The sequence below is a fragment of the Zosterops lateralis genome (genome assembly GCF_965231275.1).
Source record: "Zosterops lateralis genome assembly, chromosome: 29".
Classification (NCBI taxonomy): Eukaryota; Metazoa; Chordata; class Aves; order Passeriformes; family Zosteropidae; genus Zosterops; species Zosterops lateralis.
This window is the reverse complement of record NC_139789.1, coordinates 2185496-2201784: the sequence shown is the minus strand read 5'-3', so window position 1 is coordinate 2201784 and position 16289 is coordinate 2185496. Positions and strand designations below refer to the sequence as shown.

The 16289-nt window shown below is 49.9% G+C and overlaps 1 protein-coding gene across 2 annotated transcripts in view; it reads right to left on the bottom strand.

Annotated features, from left to right (window-relative positions):
* Window positions 1-75: 75 nt before the first annotated feature.
* The window catches only part of MLLT1 (MLLT1 super elongation complex subunit), a 33780-nt gene continuing 17566 nt past the window's right edge, over window positions 76-16289 (bottom strand). Inside the window, exons 6-13 of one of the 2 annotated variants that reach the window (XR_014591915.1) lie at window positions 14736-15281; window positions 10060-10147; window positions 9248-9359; window positions 7991-8090; window positions 7747-7818; window positions 6383-6454; window positions 1872-5583; window positions 76-169 (exon numbers count right to left, since the gene is read on the bottom strand). Coding sequence is in view for 1 of the 2 variants with exons in the window: in XM_083879898.1 (XP_083736024.1) it covers window positions 5455-5583; window positions 6383-6454; window positions 7747-7818; window positions 7991-8090; window positions 9248-9359; window positions 10060-10147; window positions 14736-15281 (1119 nt within the window). In the remaining variant the exon portion in view is untranslated. Of the gene's footprint in view, window positions 170-1576; window positions 5584-6382; window positions 6455-7746; window positions 7819-7990; window positions 8091-9247; window positions 9360-10059; window positions 10148-14735; window positions 15282-16289 lie in introns of those variants that run through there. The other variant, XM_083879898.1, reaches the window with a different exon arrangement.

Genomic DNA, 16289 nt, shown 5'->3' with positions numbered 1-16289 from the left:
CTGTGCTGAGATATCCCAAATATCTCAACTTTGTATTTTTTATTTCCATTTTTATAAGGGTGATACAATGTTTACCTTCAATCCATGTGAGCTGTTACGTTCTAACCAAAGTTTTCTTTTCCTGAGATGAATGTAAAACAGGAGCTGCAAATCAGGAGCTGTCCTTTTCCTGCTAAGGGGCAAAGGCAGATTTCATTTTCCAGCAGTGTCCTCACTCCCTGCTGCACGTTTCCCTGCATGCTGATGGCATCCATATAATTTTAAATCTCCTTCCTCACAAACTATTCCTGTCTGGGATGACAAATGCTGAGTGACTACACACAGCAGTGGAGGTGGAACCTCACATGAACTGGGTTTGTCTGTGCAATATTTTGAGTTTGTTTTACCTTTTTGAGTTATAATGAAGCCATAAGTTGTATTGTTGAAGTTGTATCCGTGGCTGGTATTCTGGGAACTGATTTACTCCAAGGATTATTTATAAGGCTGTGTACAATGTGTGAAATCTGTCTGTGTCTTACAATCCAGAAATGTTGTAGTGTCTGAAATGGGGAGCTGCAGAGTGTACCTGTGCCTGGGGAGAGGAGATGCTGCTGGGAGCCCAGGCTGCTCCTCCCGAGGGTCTGTGATCAACCAGCCCCAAGCTGGGAAGGTCCTTCATGGTGAATTCACTGACTGGAGGACACAGAGTCCCCCACCTGCAAAACTGGAAGCACCTGTACCCAGGAGCTCCTGGTGCTCTGCCAAAGGGCTCTGCTGGGCTTATTCCAGGCTGTCCAAGCCCAGCAGGTGCAGCACTGCCTGTGAACTGTCTCTCTTCAAACCAGAAAGCCTGACCTGAACACAGGCAGAGCAGCCCAGCTCTGATTCCCAGGACCACTTCCCATGGAAAGGAGGAGCACTGGGAGGAGCTGGGAGCAGCTCAGTGCTGGTATCACAGTGGGGCTGGGCTCAGCGGGGCTTAAACCCAGAACTGTCTCTGCTTTGGGTCAGTGAAATCCTGGTGGAAGGGTGGGAATGCACTGCTGGAGCTGCAGCTCATCCTGTGCCTGTGTGTGCTGAGCTCCCTGGAGCTGCAGAGGAATGTGAAATAAACTCCTCAGTTTGTGTCTCTCAAGTCTCACTCATTGCTGGGCTGGAGCAGGGCCTGGGGCTGGGCTGGGAGAGCTGAGCCGTGCCTGGGGCAGTCCCAGCGCTGGAGCTGCTCCCTGGGCACCCAGGGACACCCCCAGGGGCAGGGGCTGAACGTGCCACCCTCAACCTGTGCTGAGCACTGCCCGTGCCAGGGCTCTGTCCCTGTGCCAAGGGCTGGGGGCAGTGGGGACCCCTCCAATCCCATGGGAGCTGCCCCAGGCAAAGCCCTGCCCCACGGGCAGGGACCCTCACCTGAACACACAGAGCTCTGATGGATTAGAGGACACTGGCGCCACCCCATGCTTAAAACAATTCCCTTTTCCTTGGCTTTTCCCCTCCCAGGCCCCCTGGTGTTACCTGTGCCATAGGGGAGGGTTTGGAAAAGCGACAGTGCCACCTCTGGAGAAACAACACAACTGAAAAACACTCCCAGCTGTTACTTTTCCATCTTACTTTATTTCACTTTTTCTAGAAAATTCCTCCATAGTTCCACAAATTTAACAAAAAGTTTAAAATTCAGGACAAACAATCCTGTAACGTATTACAAACATGAGTTTTTTTGTGGTTTTTTTTTTTCTTTTTTAATTTTGCAGTTAGTCTTGGCTCAGCTGCATTTCTTCCAGCTGAGTGAAGAACTTTCTCCCAACACAACTTTTAAAATCCTCAGGTGCTGAGGTATTTAATACCTCGGCTCTAGGCAGAAATACAATTAAAAATTCTCTAGAAGTTGAAGTACTTACATTTTTCTTTAGGAGTGCAAACTCATCTTGTCAGTTTTTGATGGCTATTCCACGCCCCAGGAAAGCAACACCGTTTTGGGTCCTTTGAACACTAATTAACACCTGTCCCAGGTGCACCAGGGCTGTCACAGCATCACCTGGGTGAGCAGGGAGGAGCCTCATGCGGGCAGAGCCGGCTCCAGCACATCCCCAATGGAAATCTGCGGCACCGGAGCCGCTCCGGGCCCTGCTCGTGGAGAGGCCCCTCCCTAAGGGACGTTGAAACCTCTCACCATCAAACACGGTCCAAGATCTGACAAAAAAAATGCTTCTGGATTGTTGCATCAATTGCTTGGCTCGTTCTGATGCTCCCACCGCACCCCACGATCCCACGGGTGGCAGAGTCATTGCACTTCCATGGATTCAGCCTGACCTCAGCCAGCCTCGCTCCCTCCGCGGCCCAAACGCCTCAGCCGGGCTTTGCTGCCAGCCTTCCTCTCCTCTCCTCTCTTTTTAAACTTTTTCCATAGTACATGTCAGTAATCCAAGCCTCAAGGCTTAACACATCGCAGACCAGACCCAGGAAAACGCTCCTGACCCTCCCGGCCCTCAGATCCGACGGCCGAGGAAGGAGGAGCCGAGTCCTGATCCCACCTCCACCACGATTCCAACTCAGCACCTCGGGAAGGCCTCGGGCTGCCCAGCACCTGCCTGTGCCAGCAGCACCACCACGAAGGACACGGAAAAGTAACAGAGTCCTGTCCGTTTCCCTTGGAAAAACCATTATGGCTACAAGTCAATTTGGGATTCTTTTTTTTTCTTTTCTTCCTTTTTTTAACAACGCAAGCTACTACACATCCTCGAGGACCTGAAGCAATGCCCAGAGCAGCACTGCCCCCTCCTTCCTAGAGTACAATAATCCATCCATGCTCTCAAGAGTGACACAAGAACAAACACTTTATCCACAAAAACCTGTACACGGCATGTTCAGAACAGCGTTCAGCCAGCCTAGAGGGAATCTACACAGGGAACTCCAAGGGGACACAAGGTGAGGCCCAAATGTGACCATTCTTTGTTTGCAGAGTCACCCCTCCTGTGCTCCCCGACGCTACCACATACCCCAAAAACATCAACTCTGTAGAACAACTAAGTACTTGCAAAAACCTTTTAGTAACAAATCAGCATGTGCACACAATGGAGAGGAACTATTGCTGGGGAACAATCCTACTTTGGGTTTTCAGGGGATTATAAACAGTCTAAAAAAATCCATGTGTAAAATTCTTCTTATAAAAACCAAACAAAACCCCTATCAATGCTCAGCAGACTTCACCAACAAAGTCACTTCCAGGACAGGATGATGCCACAGCCACGGTGCTTCCAGCCAGGCTCAGCACCAGCCTCCCACACGTGTCCTGGGGCTGGCTGGGGGCTGTGGCCAGGGGGGCTGGCAGGAGCAGGGGCAGGGGGGCAGCTCCAGCCCCCTGAGGGGCAGCTCTGGAGGCTGTGACAGTCTGAAGTGCTGGGAGCGGAGCTGTGGGAGGAGAGGCCTGGGCAGAGAGAGCAGCAAAGACCTCGGGAGAGCTGGGCCTCAGCCCGGCCACCCCCACTGCTCTAGGGATGGGACAGTGTCACCAAGGCCACCCCAGGGTACCCAGTGTGGGCACAGAGCTGCCGCCCCCTGGCACAGCCCCATGAGGAGCTCGCAGTCCCCACCCACCAGCTGTGACCACCAGCCTCCACTGTGGTGTCCTGCTGCCACCTCCTCCTCTCCCCCTGCCCTCCACCTTCTCTGGCCTTTCCATGCAGCCCTGGCATCGTCCAGCAAGAAAGAAAAGAGCTGAGATCACTGGCGTGACAGGGTTTGCACCTGGCATGAGCTTGAACTTCCATATATATATATATATACACACACACACATATATATATATATATATGTACACACACACACACAACACATGAAAGGTGGTACAAGGACAAAATTAATGGGAATCGGGTCAACATGACCCAACTCAAACAAGCTTATCATCATATTGCCACTTCAGTTGATTAGTTGCAACATTTCCATGATAAAGAAAAGGGGAACCCAAAACAAGGGACAGCAAACCTGGAGCGGTGCAACCCTCCCTGAGCAGAGGGGCTCCCCAGCACCGCTGCCCCCAACCGCCTGTGCTCCACATTTGGACATTTGGCAAAAGCTTCCCACAGCCCTGGGAACAACAGCAATTCCTGGGCAAATACTGAACTGAGGGACCAGGAGTGTAACACAGCTTTGAGGAAGGCGCTGGGATTTCCCCACGCCCACCTGGACAACACTTGGAGGTCAATACTAGTTTAACTAGAAATCCAGGGAAGGGGCTGCATTAGTGTTTCTGTTTCCTGCCTTTCCCTGCACAGGCAGCGGGGTGGGAGAGGGAGGAGGGGACAAACCCAACTCCACTTTGTGTTTCACATCAGCGTCTCCCGGGCGTGTCCATAGATTTAAGTTCTCCCTTGTTTTGGTTTTCCCAAAGTACAGCCACTACTATAGGGGCCACTGTAAGGAGATTCCTCTTTGAGAACACAGAACAAAACCAATCACATGTTTTGGCAAAGTTATCAAACACTGACAAATGGAAAGACGACGGGTGAGCCCCTTCTGGAGCATGGGATGCCTGGAGGTTGCTGTCCAGCTTCCTTACACTACAAATTGTCCACAAGAGGCATTGAACAAACGAGTCAAATCTTATTAAGCGCCTTCCCCTGCCAGAGCCATAAAAAAACAACAGAAAAACACACCCTTAAGATCATAAGACCCAACTAGGCCCTTCTTATACATACAGTACATACATATATATAATATATATATATAAAATATACAGCTTACAGTTTTGGAGTCCTATTACAGTTAAAGCAGACTGAAAGGAGTGGGACTTTGTTTAGGAGCTCAGATCAACAAACAAGACATCTCCAAACCCCAGCAGGAGACAGCAGGTTCCAGAGGCCTCCTCACCGAGCACAGAGTGTCCCTGCAGGGAGCTGAGGGTCCTGTCCCCACAGGGAGCCAGGTCACTGGACCGGTGTGTGATCCCAGCTGGAATGCAGCTGGAATCCATCCCCCCTCCTGCAGACCAGCAGGACCCCGGAGAGCCTCCTGTGTCCTCAGTGTCCCGGGCAGCTCTGCCAAAGCCGCTGTCACCCACACGGCGCGGGGCAAGGCGGGAGGGCTCTGCTTCTGGAGCTCTCCACAGGCTGGTCCCGAGCTCCAGGGGAAGGGAACAGCATCCACGCTTCTTCAGAGCTCAGAGATGCCTGGAAAATGTGCTCTTGAAACACAGTTGCTCGAAGGGAAACCGAAAAGGTCGTGCTGTGCAGCCTAAGTGCAGCACGCCTGCCCTGCTGGGGGCCTGGCCCACGGGGGGGACAGACTCAGCAAGGCGGGCGCTAGTTTGAAGCCTACAAGAAAAGTGCAGCTGGCTGAGCATTCCTAGAGCATGGCTGTTCTCTAAGGCAGTGCTTCTTCGGGTGAGGCAGGAGGATAAGAAGGCCTAGTTCCGTGGGGTGGTGTCCTGGTACCAATGGAGGGGATCTCTGGTTGAAGAGCAGAGCCAGCTTCCCAGGCCCAGCGTCATGTGGCCACGGCCTCCAGGTAGCTCTGCAGCTTGCGGACGGTCGTCTCATCCAGGGAGAAGAGGTCAAAGTCAAAGGTTGTGTTGGTGACGTTGAAATGCCCAGTTTCCTCAATGAGATTCACGATCTGGAGACAGGGACATGGATGTAAGTACAGCAGGGGGCAGCAGAGTCCCTGGGCTTCCCTACCCCTTGGAGGGGCTCACAACAGGAAAGGAATCCTCTCGCCAAAAAAGCAAACCAGCTCCTCCTGCCTGCCTGCCTGCCTAGCTCAGTCTGGAAAGTGATGTGGGCAGGTTTTCTTTTAATCATAAAATCCCAGAACACCCTGAGCTGGGAGGGACCCTCAGGGATCATCAGTCCAACCCTGTCCATGCACAGACACCCCAACAATCCCACCCTGAGCATCCCTGAGAGTGCTGTCCAAACACTCCTGCAGCTCTGGCAGCCTTGGGGCTGGGACCATTCCCTGGGGAGCCTGGGCAGTGCCCCAGCAGCCTCGGGGGGAAGAACCTTTCCCTGAGCTCCATCCCAAGGCCTGACACAGCTCCAGCCCTTCCTGGGCTCCTGTCCCTGTCCCAGAGCAGAGCTCAGCCCCTGCCCCTCCGCCTCCCCCAGGAGCAAGCTGTCAGTCAGACAAGCTGTCAATCAGACCAAGCTGTCAGTCAGACCAGGAGATCCCAACTTTGGGATTGCTACCAGGATGGCAGAGGAAAGATGCCCACACTACACTCCTGTAACAAAAACATTGCATGCACAGCTGATTTTATGTTTTTTCTCTGTATTTCTGCTTTCAAAGCCAAGCAGAAGCTGTGTGGAAGGGCCTGGCTGAGCCCCTGGACACCCACATCCCAGGGTCAGCAGGGCCAAGGCTGTACCAGACCCCGGGGACAAGGCTGTACCAGACCCCAGGGACAAGGCTGTACCTGCTGGAGCACGTTGCGCTCCCGTAGTGCCATGAGCCGCCTGTGGAGCTCCACCAGCTCATCCGTGTAGGCCTGGAACACAAACAGGGACACGTGGAGTGCCTGAAGGCTGCCAAAGGGACTTCCCCAGAGAGGATCAGAAGAACTTGAGGCCCTTTCAGACCTTCCCAATTTTTCTCTACTTTTTTTACTGCCTCCTCCTCCTTTTCAAGTACTAGGGGACTGAGGATTTGCCTTAAATACAAGTGCTCTGAAGGCCATTTTTTAAAATTTAATGACACTCACACCTGTAACCAGCTCCAAGAACTGGGCAGAACCTTTAAGGACCTCAGCGAGGTGAAGTTCACCTTGGTGACCCTCAGTGTGAGCTTCTCATCAGTAGGTTCTCCTAATTAATTCCAAATTATCTGAAAACATCATGTGCATCAGTGACCAAAACACCAGAAATCTGCATTTAGGTAAAGAAAAATCCTTGGAGTTCAGGATGTCCAATTTGTATTCCCAGTTAGTTTTACCTAAACCACAATAGGAAACGAAGGACTGTTCACAGGCTCAACATGTTCATTGTTCTTGGAGTGGTCTGTTTTTTTCTTAATTTTACAATTTTTTAGACAGCCAACAACAGGTCTGTATCAACAGAATTGATTCACAGGATCAGTGAATCACAGAATGGACATTGCTCCGCCCTCCTTGGAGGCAAGGAAGGAGGGAATTTCATTGAACAAACAAAGGTTCCAACTAAACCTGCAAAGCAGAGCATCAAATAATCTTCAATCTATAAGACCAAAGCCAGATTAAACTGCCTTTTAATGAAGTGCCCCAGCACTGCAGCAGTGACCAGGCCACCGGTTCAGACAAAGGGCAAACAAATACAACAATTTCAAGATTTTGCCTATGAACACCACCTGGGGCTCCAGCTATTTAATGTACACAATTTCTGCAGTGTCACTCTCCAAAGTCTGTCCTTTCAACATCTGTTTTTTGTTAAACTCAAGCTTTTATCCTGCTGAGACAGAACAATGCACAGGCTGGGCTGATTCAGGTGGCTTTGTGCACAGTGAGGCCCAACTGTTCTGTGAGGCTCAGCTCCTCAATCACAGAATCCTGGAATGGTTTGGGTGGGAAGGGACCTCAAAGACCATCCAGGGACAACTTTCCACTATCCCAGGTTGATCCAAGCCCTGTCCAGCCTGGCCTTGGACACTGCCAGGGATCCAGGGGCAGCCACAGCTGCTCTGGGCACCCTGTGCCAGGGCCTGCCCACCCTCACAGCCAACAATTCCTGCCCAAAATCCCATCTCTCCCTGCCCTCTATGTCCTGGCACTTCAGGCCCTCATGAAAGATGCCTCTCCACAGGACACACCTTGTCATAGGTTCCCTTCTTCAGGATCTTCTCTGGCTTGTTACAAGACTCTGGGCTTTTCCTTCCAGATGCCTGAGGGGAAAAGAAACCAACAACAGGACCAAAATTAGCTCAGGAAACATGGGGGTGTTGCAGCAGCTGAAAAGGGAGGACAAGAACAGGGAAAATTTGGTGCAAGTGGGAATTCCCAAGGCAGGGAGCAGGGCAGGTGGGAAGCAGAGCTGGGGAAGGAGGGATTCCATACCTTGTTGTTTGCTGGGGGCAGCTTCTGCCCAGGAGGCGGCTCCCGGCTGGGCGGGCACGAGTCGGCGCTGTTGTCACTGTCACTGTCACTGAGGCTCAGTCTGAAAAACCACCAGCAGAGAATGAGCATCACCAGGCAGCAGCAAACTGCCAGCTGAGCCACACAGAGCTATGTGAAATTCTCATCTTCATCACAGACCACTGCACTGGCTGGGAGAATGGGGCGCTGGAGATTCCAAGGTTCCCTTTGTTCCCAGCTGATGTCACCTTGCATTCCCAGAGCAGGGAGCTTTAGGTGACACATTACAGGCAGCAGTTCAACTCTGGAATACACAAACCCCCTAGAACAACTAAGCACCACTTCCTTTCACAAACAGCAACTCCAGGAATTCCTTCCAATGTTACAAAGTATGTGCATTAGAGGCTCACTGACACCTCCACAGGCAAAAAATGCATTTACTGTTGCTGCTGGTGTAACCTCTAAGATTTCCTATTTATTCTCATTCTCCTTTGGCCCTACAGGTATGGCAGGTATCCTACAACTAAACTGGTTATCCCCTAAAGGTCTACAAAAATACCCTTCAAAGTCTCTCCAGTCTTGCTTCTTTGATGATGAAAGGTGCAATAATGCGTACTTGTTTGTTTGTTTTGGTAACCACCAGCAGCATTTCCAACATGCAGCTGCTCTCTGGGCCAAGCATTCGGGTTCAAGTATTCACTGAGACCCCAGGTTTGGGCTGTAACAGCATTTCCTGAGGGAAGAAGGATGAAGTCCAACTCTTTCCAGGGCCTGGAGCAGGAAACAGCTGTCACTGAGTCCAGAGGAGTGGAGCAGCCAACACAGGGTGGGCAGAGAGTCACTCCTGAGTCCTGTCAGTCCAGGCAGCCAGAGCAGCACACTCTGCCTGTCCCCTACACCTCTCTAATCTGCAGATCAAAGGTATCACACTCCAGCAGCTCTGCAGAGATCTGAGGGTCACAACTGGGTGACTGTTTGAAGGAGCTCAGTCACCAACACCTTCCAGCTCAGCTCAGCACCTCCCAGTGCCTTCCCCTTGCTGTGCTCTTCAGCCAACCCTGCTGTCACCAGCTCTGTGTCCCCACCCTGTGCTCAGTGACCCCACACATCTGCCCTTCCTCCCCTCCCACACAGAGCTCTGGCATTGTGATTCCTCCCTCCAAATGGAGAGCACCCCAAAATCCCAAGTGCAGAGGGTGCAGAGCCACCCAAAGATCTCTGTTCCGGATTTGTTACCACCTGGAATCGCGGCTGACGGGGTTTGCTTTGACTGCTGCCTCCTCCCCCGAGGAGCTGTCGTCATCATCCGACTCCTCTGACTGCAGATCCTCCACCATGGAGCGCAGGGGGCCTGGGGCACGGGGGAACAGGGAATTTAGCACCAGCACACAACCAGCACAACTCCCCCCAGCACCTAAACTGACACACATCCTGACTCCCAGTGAGGTGGGGCTGGGAAAGGACACCCGGTCCCAGGCTCAGCTAAAGCAGAGCTGACAAACTTTACAGCTCCCTCCCCTCCCAAATGAGAACAAAAGGACACATTTTTCATGTGTGTGGAGTTGATTTAAATGTCACTGGAGACAGGAGCAGCACAGCATTTGCTGCACTTGGAACATTTACTGTTGCCAGTTTCCCTCTCTGGGTTATCAGTGGAGGGATCTGAGAAAGGAGCTGTTACACACTGGCAAAATGATGAATGGCACATTTTTAATTTTTAATAAAACATAGATGAGATTGGAAGAGAACTGTTCTGGTGATTCTACAGATCAGGCAGCAGCAATACATTTATAAACTGAGGCAGAAACTAAAGCCAAAAGGGAAAGAACCAAATCCAGAGGGATTCCCTACTCATAAATTAGCTGCCAAGAGAAGAAAAATACTTGTTCATGATGTTATAACATTATTGCCTTTTCTTGCTGAAGCATCACAGCTCCAACACATGGCTGCATGCAAGAAACTACTATAGTGCTGGAAAAGCAGATTTAATTCTCTTGAGCCTTTTAAGGTTACACAAGGAAGGTTTTAACAAACTATTTCTTGCAACACACCTTGACTGTGGTTCTGAGATGGTTCAAAATCAGAGTCAGAGCTGGAGTCGGAGCTGGAGCTGGAGTTGGAAGGGCTGGACTGGACAGACTTAACCCCCCATAAAAGGGAAACAAAAGAAAAAGAATCTTAATCTTTCTAATCCAGAAAACCAGAACACAAAGCACTGTGAGGCAGCAGCACCTGGGCACTCTACAGCATCACCCATCACTGAATACAGTTCTTGGGGTTATGGAAAAAAACAAAATGTGAGGTGAATAAAAACATTTATGGAAGTGTGGCAGAATATAGCTCAGCACTCCTGGGACCAAAATCAAACCCCTGCACACCACAAAGTTCAAACCCCCCAAATGATGATATGGAGCATCTGAAAAACATTTAAATATAAACCCTTACTTTGAAGTGTGACAGATAACCAGCATAGAACCCACAACTACTCAAATCCTCTTAAAAAGTGTATTTATCATACCCACCAAGGTCCCCTTGAAGCTCAGGCTGATCTCTCACTGACCATGGAATTACAGAATCATGCAATGATTTGGGCTAGAAAGGACCTTGAAGATTATTTAACCCAAACCACTGTCCCAGGCTGCTCCAAGCCCTGTCAAGCTGGCCTCGGACACTGCCAGGGATCCAGGGGCAGTCACAGCTGCTCTGGGCACCCTGTGCCAGGGCCTGCCCACCCTCACACCCAACAATTCCTGCCCAATATCCCATCTAGCCCTGCCCTCTGGCAGTGGGAAGCCATTCCCTGTGTCCTGTCACTCCATCCCTTACAAACAGTTTTTCTTTCCTGCAGGCTCCTTCAGGCACTGGAAGGCCACAATGAGATCACCCCAACACTTCTCTTCTCCAGCTCTCTACCCCTTTCCTCACAGACATGGAGATGTCTATCCCAACTAGTTCACTTGAGTCCAAAATTAATTCTGAATTATTATTATATCCTAAACCCAGTTGTTTCTATACTTGTTTGAGTGATCCACTGTACTGTGAAAACATAACAGATACCAACTCAACCCTTGTGACCCCGGCTCTGTCAGCATTTGGCAGAAATAGCAGGAATATCCTGTGCAGTAAGAGTGAGTGAAGAGTAAATGAAATACTGGTAACAGCAGCATCCAGGAAGGAATTTTGAGTGAGATTGGGAAATTTTAATCGTAAATCCAGCAGTCACCTGCAATAGCCTTGGGAACCGCCAGAGGGCAGAAGAGGCCACAGCAACTCCCTCTGCCCCCAAACAGCTCCTTAAATCCCCTCAAAATGCGTTTTTTGGTACTCAGGTGGGTTCGACTTTAAAGATTCTCAAAGTATTACAAAGTAATATCTTGCCTTCTTAAAAGTAACTCCCTGGAAATCAGCATTTCAGTTTCACCCTTTCGTTTCTAGGAATCCACATACTACTACTGCTGCCAAATCCTGATGCTGGAAGCATCACACATACCCATTGATAAATAATTTGACACAGGAAGTGTTAATACTATAAAAACCTTGAGACAGGCACAAAAGAGGCACACTGGCATCTTCAGCAATTTATAAGTGAAAGTGGCAGCAATTTTCTTTTCCTCCAAGATCACCCTTCTTTATAATTCCTCACAGATCCCTCCTATCTGTGCCTGATGCTCACCTTGTCCCCAGCCCAGAACACTGAGCGCCACATCCAGGCCTTCCTTGGACACCTCCAGTGATGGGGACTCCAAACTTCTCTGGGCAGCCCCTTTTGATTCCTGACCACCCTTTCCATGCAGGAATTCTTCCAACCTGAGCCTCCTCTGGACCAGGGGCTGTTCCCTCTCCTCCTGTCCCTGCTCCCTGGGAGCAGAGCCCGACCCCCCCGGCTGTCCCCTCCTGTCAGGGAGTTGTGCAGGGTCCTCCCTGAGCATCCTTTTCTCCAGGCTGAGCCTCTTTCCCAGCTCCCTCAGCCCCTCCTGGGGCTCCAGACGCTTCCCCAGCTCCATTCCTCTCCCCGGACACGCTCCAGCCTCTCAGTGTCCTTCTTGTCCTGAGGGGCCCAGAGCTGGACACAGCACTTGAAGTGTGGCCTCAGCAGTGCCCAATGCAGAGGGACAATCCCTGTCCTGGTCCTGGTCACCCAAGTATTGGCAAGAAGGGGAAAAATGTGTCAAAAATGGTATTACAACCCTAGGGAAGCGTTCAGGAGCAAAGAAGAATAATTTAACAATTCCAGTATCAGGTCTATTGGCACAATGCAGCAGCCCTGGCTGTTTAGGGGAATTCCAACATGGAAGTGGAGAGCAGAGAGAACAGGTTGTCCAGAGGAGCTGGACATGTCCAAGGCCAGGCTGGATGGGGCTGGGAACACCCTGAGATAGTGGAAGGTGATGGAACTGAGTGATATTTAAGGTCCCTTCCAACCCAAACCATTCTGGGATTTTATGAATCTTTTCAAGCTAACAGAGCACAGCTCTTGTATCTGACCCACAGCTCCAATCCTACATCCCTCATTCCTGGAAATCTGCAGGTCTTCCCTTAAAATGACTTCACAGGAGCTAAGCAGCAGTTGCTGGAGACAGCCCATCTCTCCTTTTGCCATTAACACCATCAGCTCTTTGAGGCAGAGGAGGATGCAGCTGGACACGCTCCGTGTGCTCAGTGACTGTCACCGGGATGTGACCAAAGCAACGCCGACAATGGCAAAAAGCAGCTCTGGCTCCCACCCCTGCCTCTCCCTTTTGTCAGCACTGAGGCAGCCAAGCATGGGGCCAGCTCAGGGAACTGGACTTGATGGGGGAGGGAAAAAAAAAAAAAAAAAATGTTTAAAAAAAAAAAGAAATAAAGGCTAAGTAATTTCTTGCAGGAGCTGAAATAGCGGGAGAAACTCCTTCATCCCTCTGCAGAGTCTCCCTCTGAGCTCCCAGGCCAGGAGCACAAATGGGAGCAGGGCTGCTCCTCTCCACAGCAGCCTGTAAAGATGTCAGCTGGGAGCCACCGTGGAGCTGCAGCCCCGGAGCTGTTGCACAATCCCCTGGCTGCAGCAGCAGAGCTGATTTAAGAGTTTCCGGGCCCTGGTCCACCTCCAGCTCAGTGATGTGGCTCCCACACGGCCCCACACACAGCAGTGCCAGGAGAAACCCTGGAGCAGCAACCAGCAGTGCTGGGAGCAGGGAGATCCCCCCAGGGGGCACAAGGACTGCAGAACCCTGGTGCTGCTGCCAGAGCACAGTGCAGCCCTGCCCTGGGGCTCAGGTTCCACAGGAAGCTCAGCTGCTGTGAGGGGCAGCTGCCACCACTCCCTGTCTGTCACACTGAGTGTCCTCAGATCCCCTGTCCAGCACCCAACAGGAGCTGGGGCCAGGGAGGACACTGGGCAGGACAGGCTGCAGCAGATGCTGAGCCCCACTGTCACAGGCTGAGGTTCAGGGACAGCCTGGCAGCACCATCAGCTCACACTGCTGGGACTGAGAGGGGATGGGGACACCTCGGGGACAAGGGAGGACACTCCAGGATCAGCACAGGCACAGGTTTGCAGGTAGGGCTGGGCACCTGGAACTGCCTCCTCTTAATGCCCAAAGTGCACATTTCATCCATCTGGGAAGCAAAGTCATAAAATCCCAGAGTGGTTTGGGTGGGAAGGGCCCTTAAAGCTCATCCAGTGCCACCCCCTGCCATGGGCAAGGACACCTTCCACTGTCCCAGGGTGCTCCAAACCCTGTCCAGCCTGGCCTTGGACACTGCCAGGGATGTGACTCCTCTGCAGAGTGGAATTAACACTTGCCCAATAAACTCTTCTACTGGGAATCCTGCAGGGAAAAAAACCTTCCCAACAAACACATCGATATTTGCTGTATCACAGTGCCGATTAAATCATAATACAAACTGTCCCTAGAAAATTCATCTTAATAAAATAAACCTTTTTTTAAACTGGGCAGGAGGAACCAGTTCCATAATTCCCATGACATTATCCTGTGAACCCTATTACAAGATACATGGCTTCTTTATAACAAATATACAAGTGAAAAGTGGCAAGAGTTTGGATTTGTCTGTCCCTTCTTGCATTTTTTTTTGCCTTCTTTTGGAAAACACTTTTTAGAAAAGAGAGAATGAGGAATGTTCTCAGTTGTAAAAAGGAAAAAAATATTTAGACAGCTTTTAAAAATAGTAGTACGAGAACATAATTTGTTTTATGTTTCACAACACAACTTATTTAGATTTAGTGGCATGTGGTTGTATTTTGAGCTTCAGCCAATGGCACATTTCTTACAGGCCATGGCAGGAAGAGGGGCTTTATTTACATTTTAATACTGGGTTTTTTTCGTTACCAAAACAGATGATTCCCTTCTTTTCTGAAATATGATCACTTACTAAAACATTGCTGTGATGAGCAGAAAGTGTCTCTGTATCTCTTGTAGCTCTGTACATGTCACCACAAGGGATGAATGAGGGACCATAACCTTAAACTCTGACTTTTAGATAACTGCCTGCAGAAAAATCTCAATAAAAGTTTGTATCTGAAACAGGAGCTAAACCACACAGGAGGAATATTTAATATTGACTGGAGTTTCAAAGAAGATTTTTTTTTTTTTTTTTTTGAGATGCAACCCAGCCTAAGCATTTACCAATCTGCTGCTCCATCTTCTCTGAGAGATTATTTTTAACATCTTCTCCAGGCAGGGATTTAACATCATCCTTCCAAACTGGTAAAGAATAAATCCCTACTCACCTCTGACTTGAAAGAAGTTTCATCCTCTGAGTTTGACTCCTCCATTTCCACAGGCTTTTTGATCTCCTTGGCCTCGCTCTCAGATTTTACCTTTTCCACTTTGGCATTCATCTTCTCCTTGGTTTGTTTCTTCTCTGGATATGAGGAAGACGAGGTTCTGGGAGATGTCCCCAGGATATTCTTTACCCCTTTGGAGCTACTCTTTTTTTGTTTTTTGGCACTAGGCTTTGGTGACTCCACGTTGGAGGGCCTCTTGCTGGAAGACTTTAACTCCGGCTGTGGCCCCCCCTTTGGAGAGGTGTTCTCCAGTTTGGTCTCCTTCACGGCCAGTTTTGGTTCCTTGAAAGCAGCTTTTGGAGGTGCCTTCTCCTCCTTAGGCAGTTTGTTCTCAGTTGGTTTTCTGGAGGAGTCCTTCAAAGGCTTGCTCTGTTCTCTCTCAAGGTCTTTGGAGGAGTTTTTGCTTTCAGAGTCTTTCCTGGGCCTCTCCCTGTGCTCCTTGGTTACTTTATGTGGCTTGGATGCTTTGCTACTTTCCTTGTTTGCATCCTAAAATTCAGCAACAGAAACATGCAAGCTGGGTATGAAACTGCAGCTCTGCACAGAATGATAAAACACATCCTCATAAATCACATTGCAGCTTTTGTTCCGTGCAGAAATCCACCCCCACGTGCCCAGGTAAACATTCACACTTCCCTCAAGCTGCTGCACACAACCTGGGAGTGAGCATTTCAACATTTAGGAAAGGATGAAACATGTTCTGCTTCTTTCCATGGTCTGTCAAAGGTCTAGAAACATCTATAGACGTTTAATTCAGGTTTGACCTGAATGCAAACACAGATGCACCTCTCAAGGCACCCTGGAGGAAGGGAAGCAGAAGAATGTTGTCTCTTTAGCAACTGGCAATTTTCACCAGAGCTCATCTCAGAGCCCTTTATTTCTCTGCTGTGTTTTCCAGTGCTTAATTCCTGACCAAAATTAAATCAGCCACTAACAGGTAAGTCATCTTCACTCTGTTTCATAACATCAGAAGGCATAACTGAAGTGCCAGAGTGTTCAGAGCCCTAAAGTACATGGCTATCAGAATTGAATTACACTGGAAAATGAATTGTTGTTAATACCTGTGACTGTTCAGGCTGATAAAGTGCATGTAATCTGCTCCAAAACACATTGCTTGGGGATTGTTTCTCCCATGTAGGATTATACAAAAATAGCTTCAGTACATAAGAGAAAAAAAGAAAAAAACTTGAGGTTCTTTGGAAGTCTCAGGACCTGGCTACTGCTGGAGGCAAACATCCAATCTGGAAAGCACCCGTTGGACCAAGTGAAGCGTACTTGATGCTCTCTCCAGCACTGCCCCGAGGACAGAGGAAGGGCTGACTTTCCACTCAGCCTTCCTGCCAAGAGGTGCAGGGACTCAGAGTGCAGCTGGGCATGGCAGACAGTGAGAGACACAGAACCCATCCTCAGCATCGAGGACACAACCAGAACAATCAGAGAGGATTTCATCTGCCTTTAAGGAAGATACAATTCACCAAAAATTCCCAGTCTTGCACA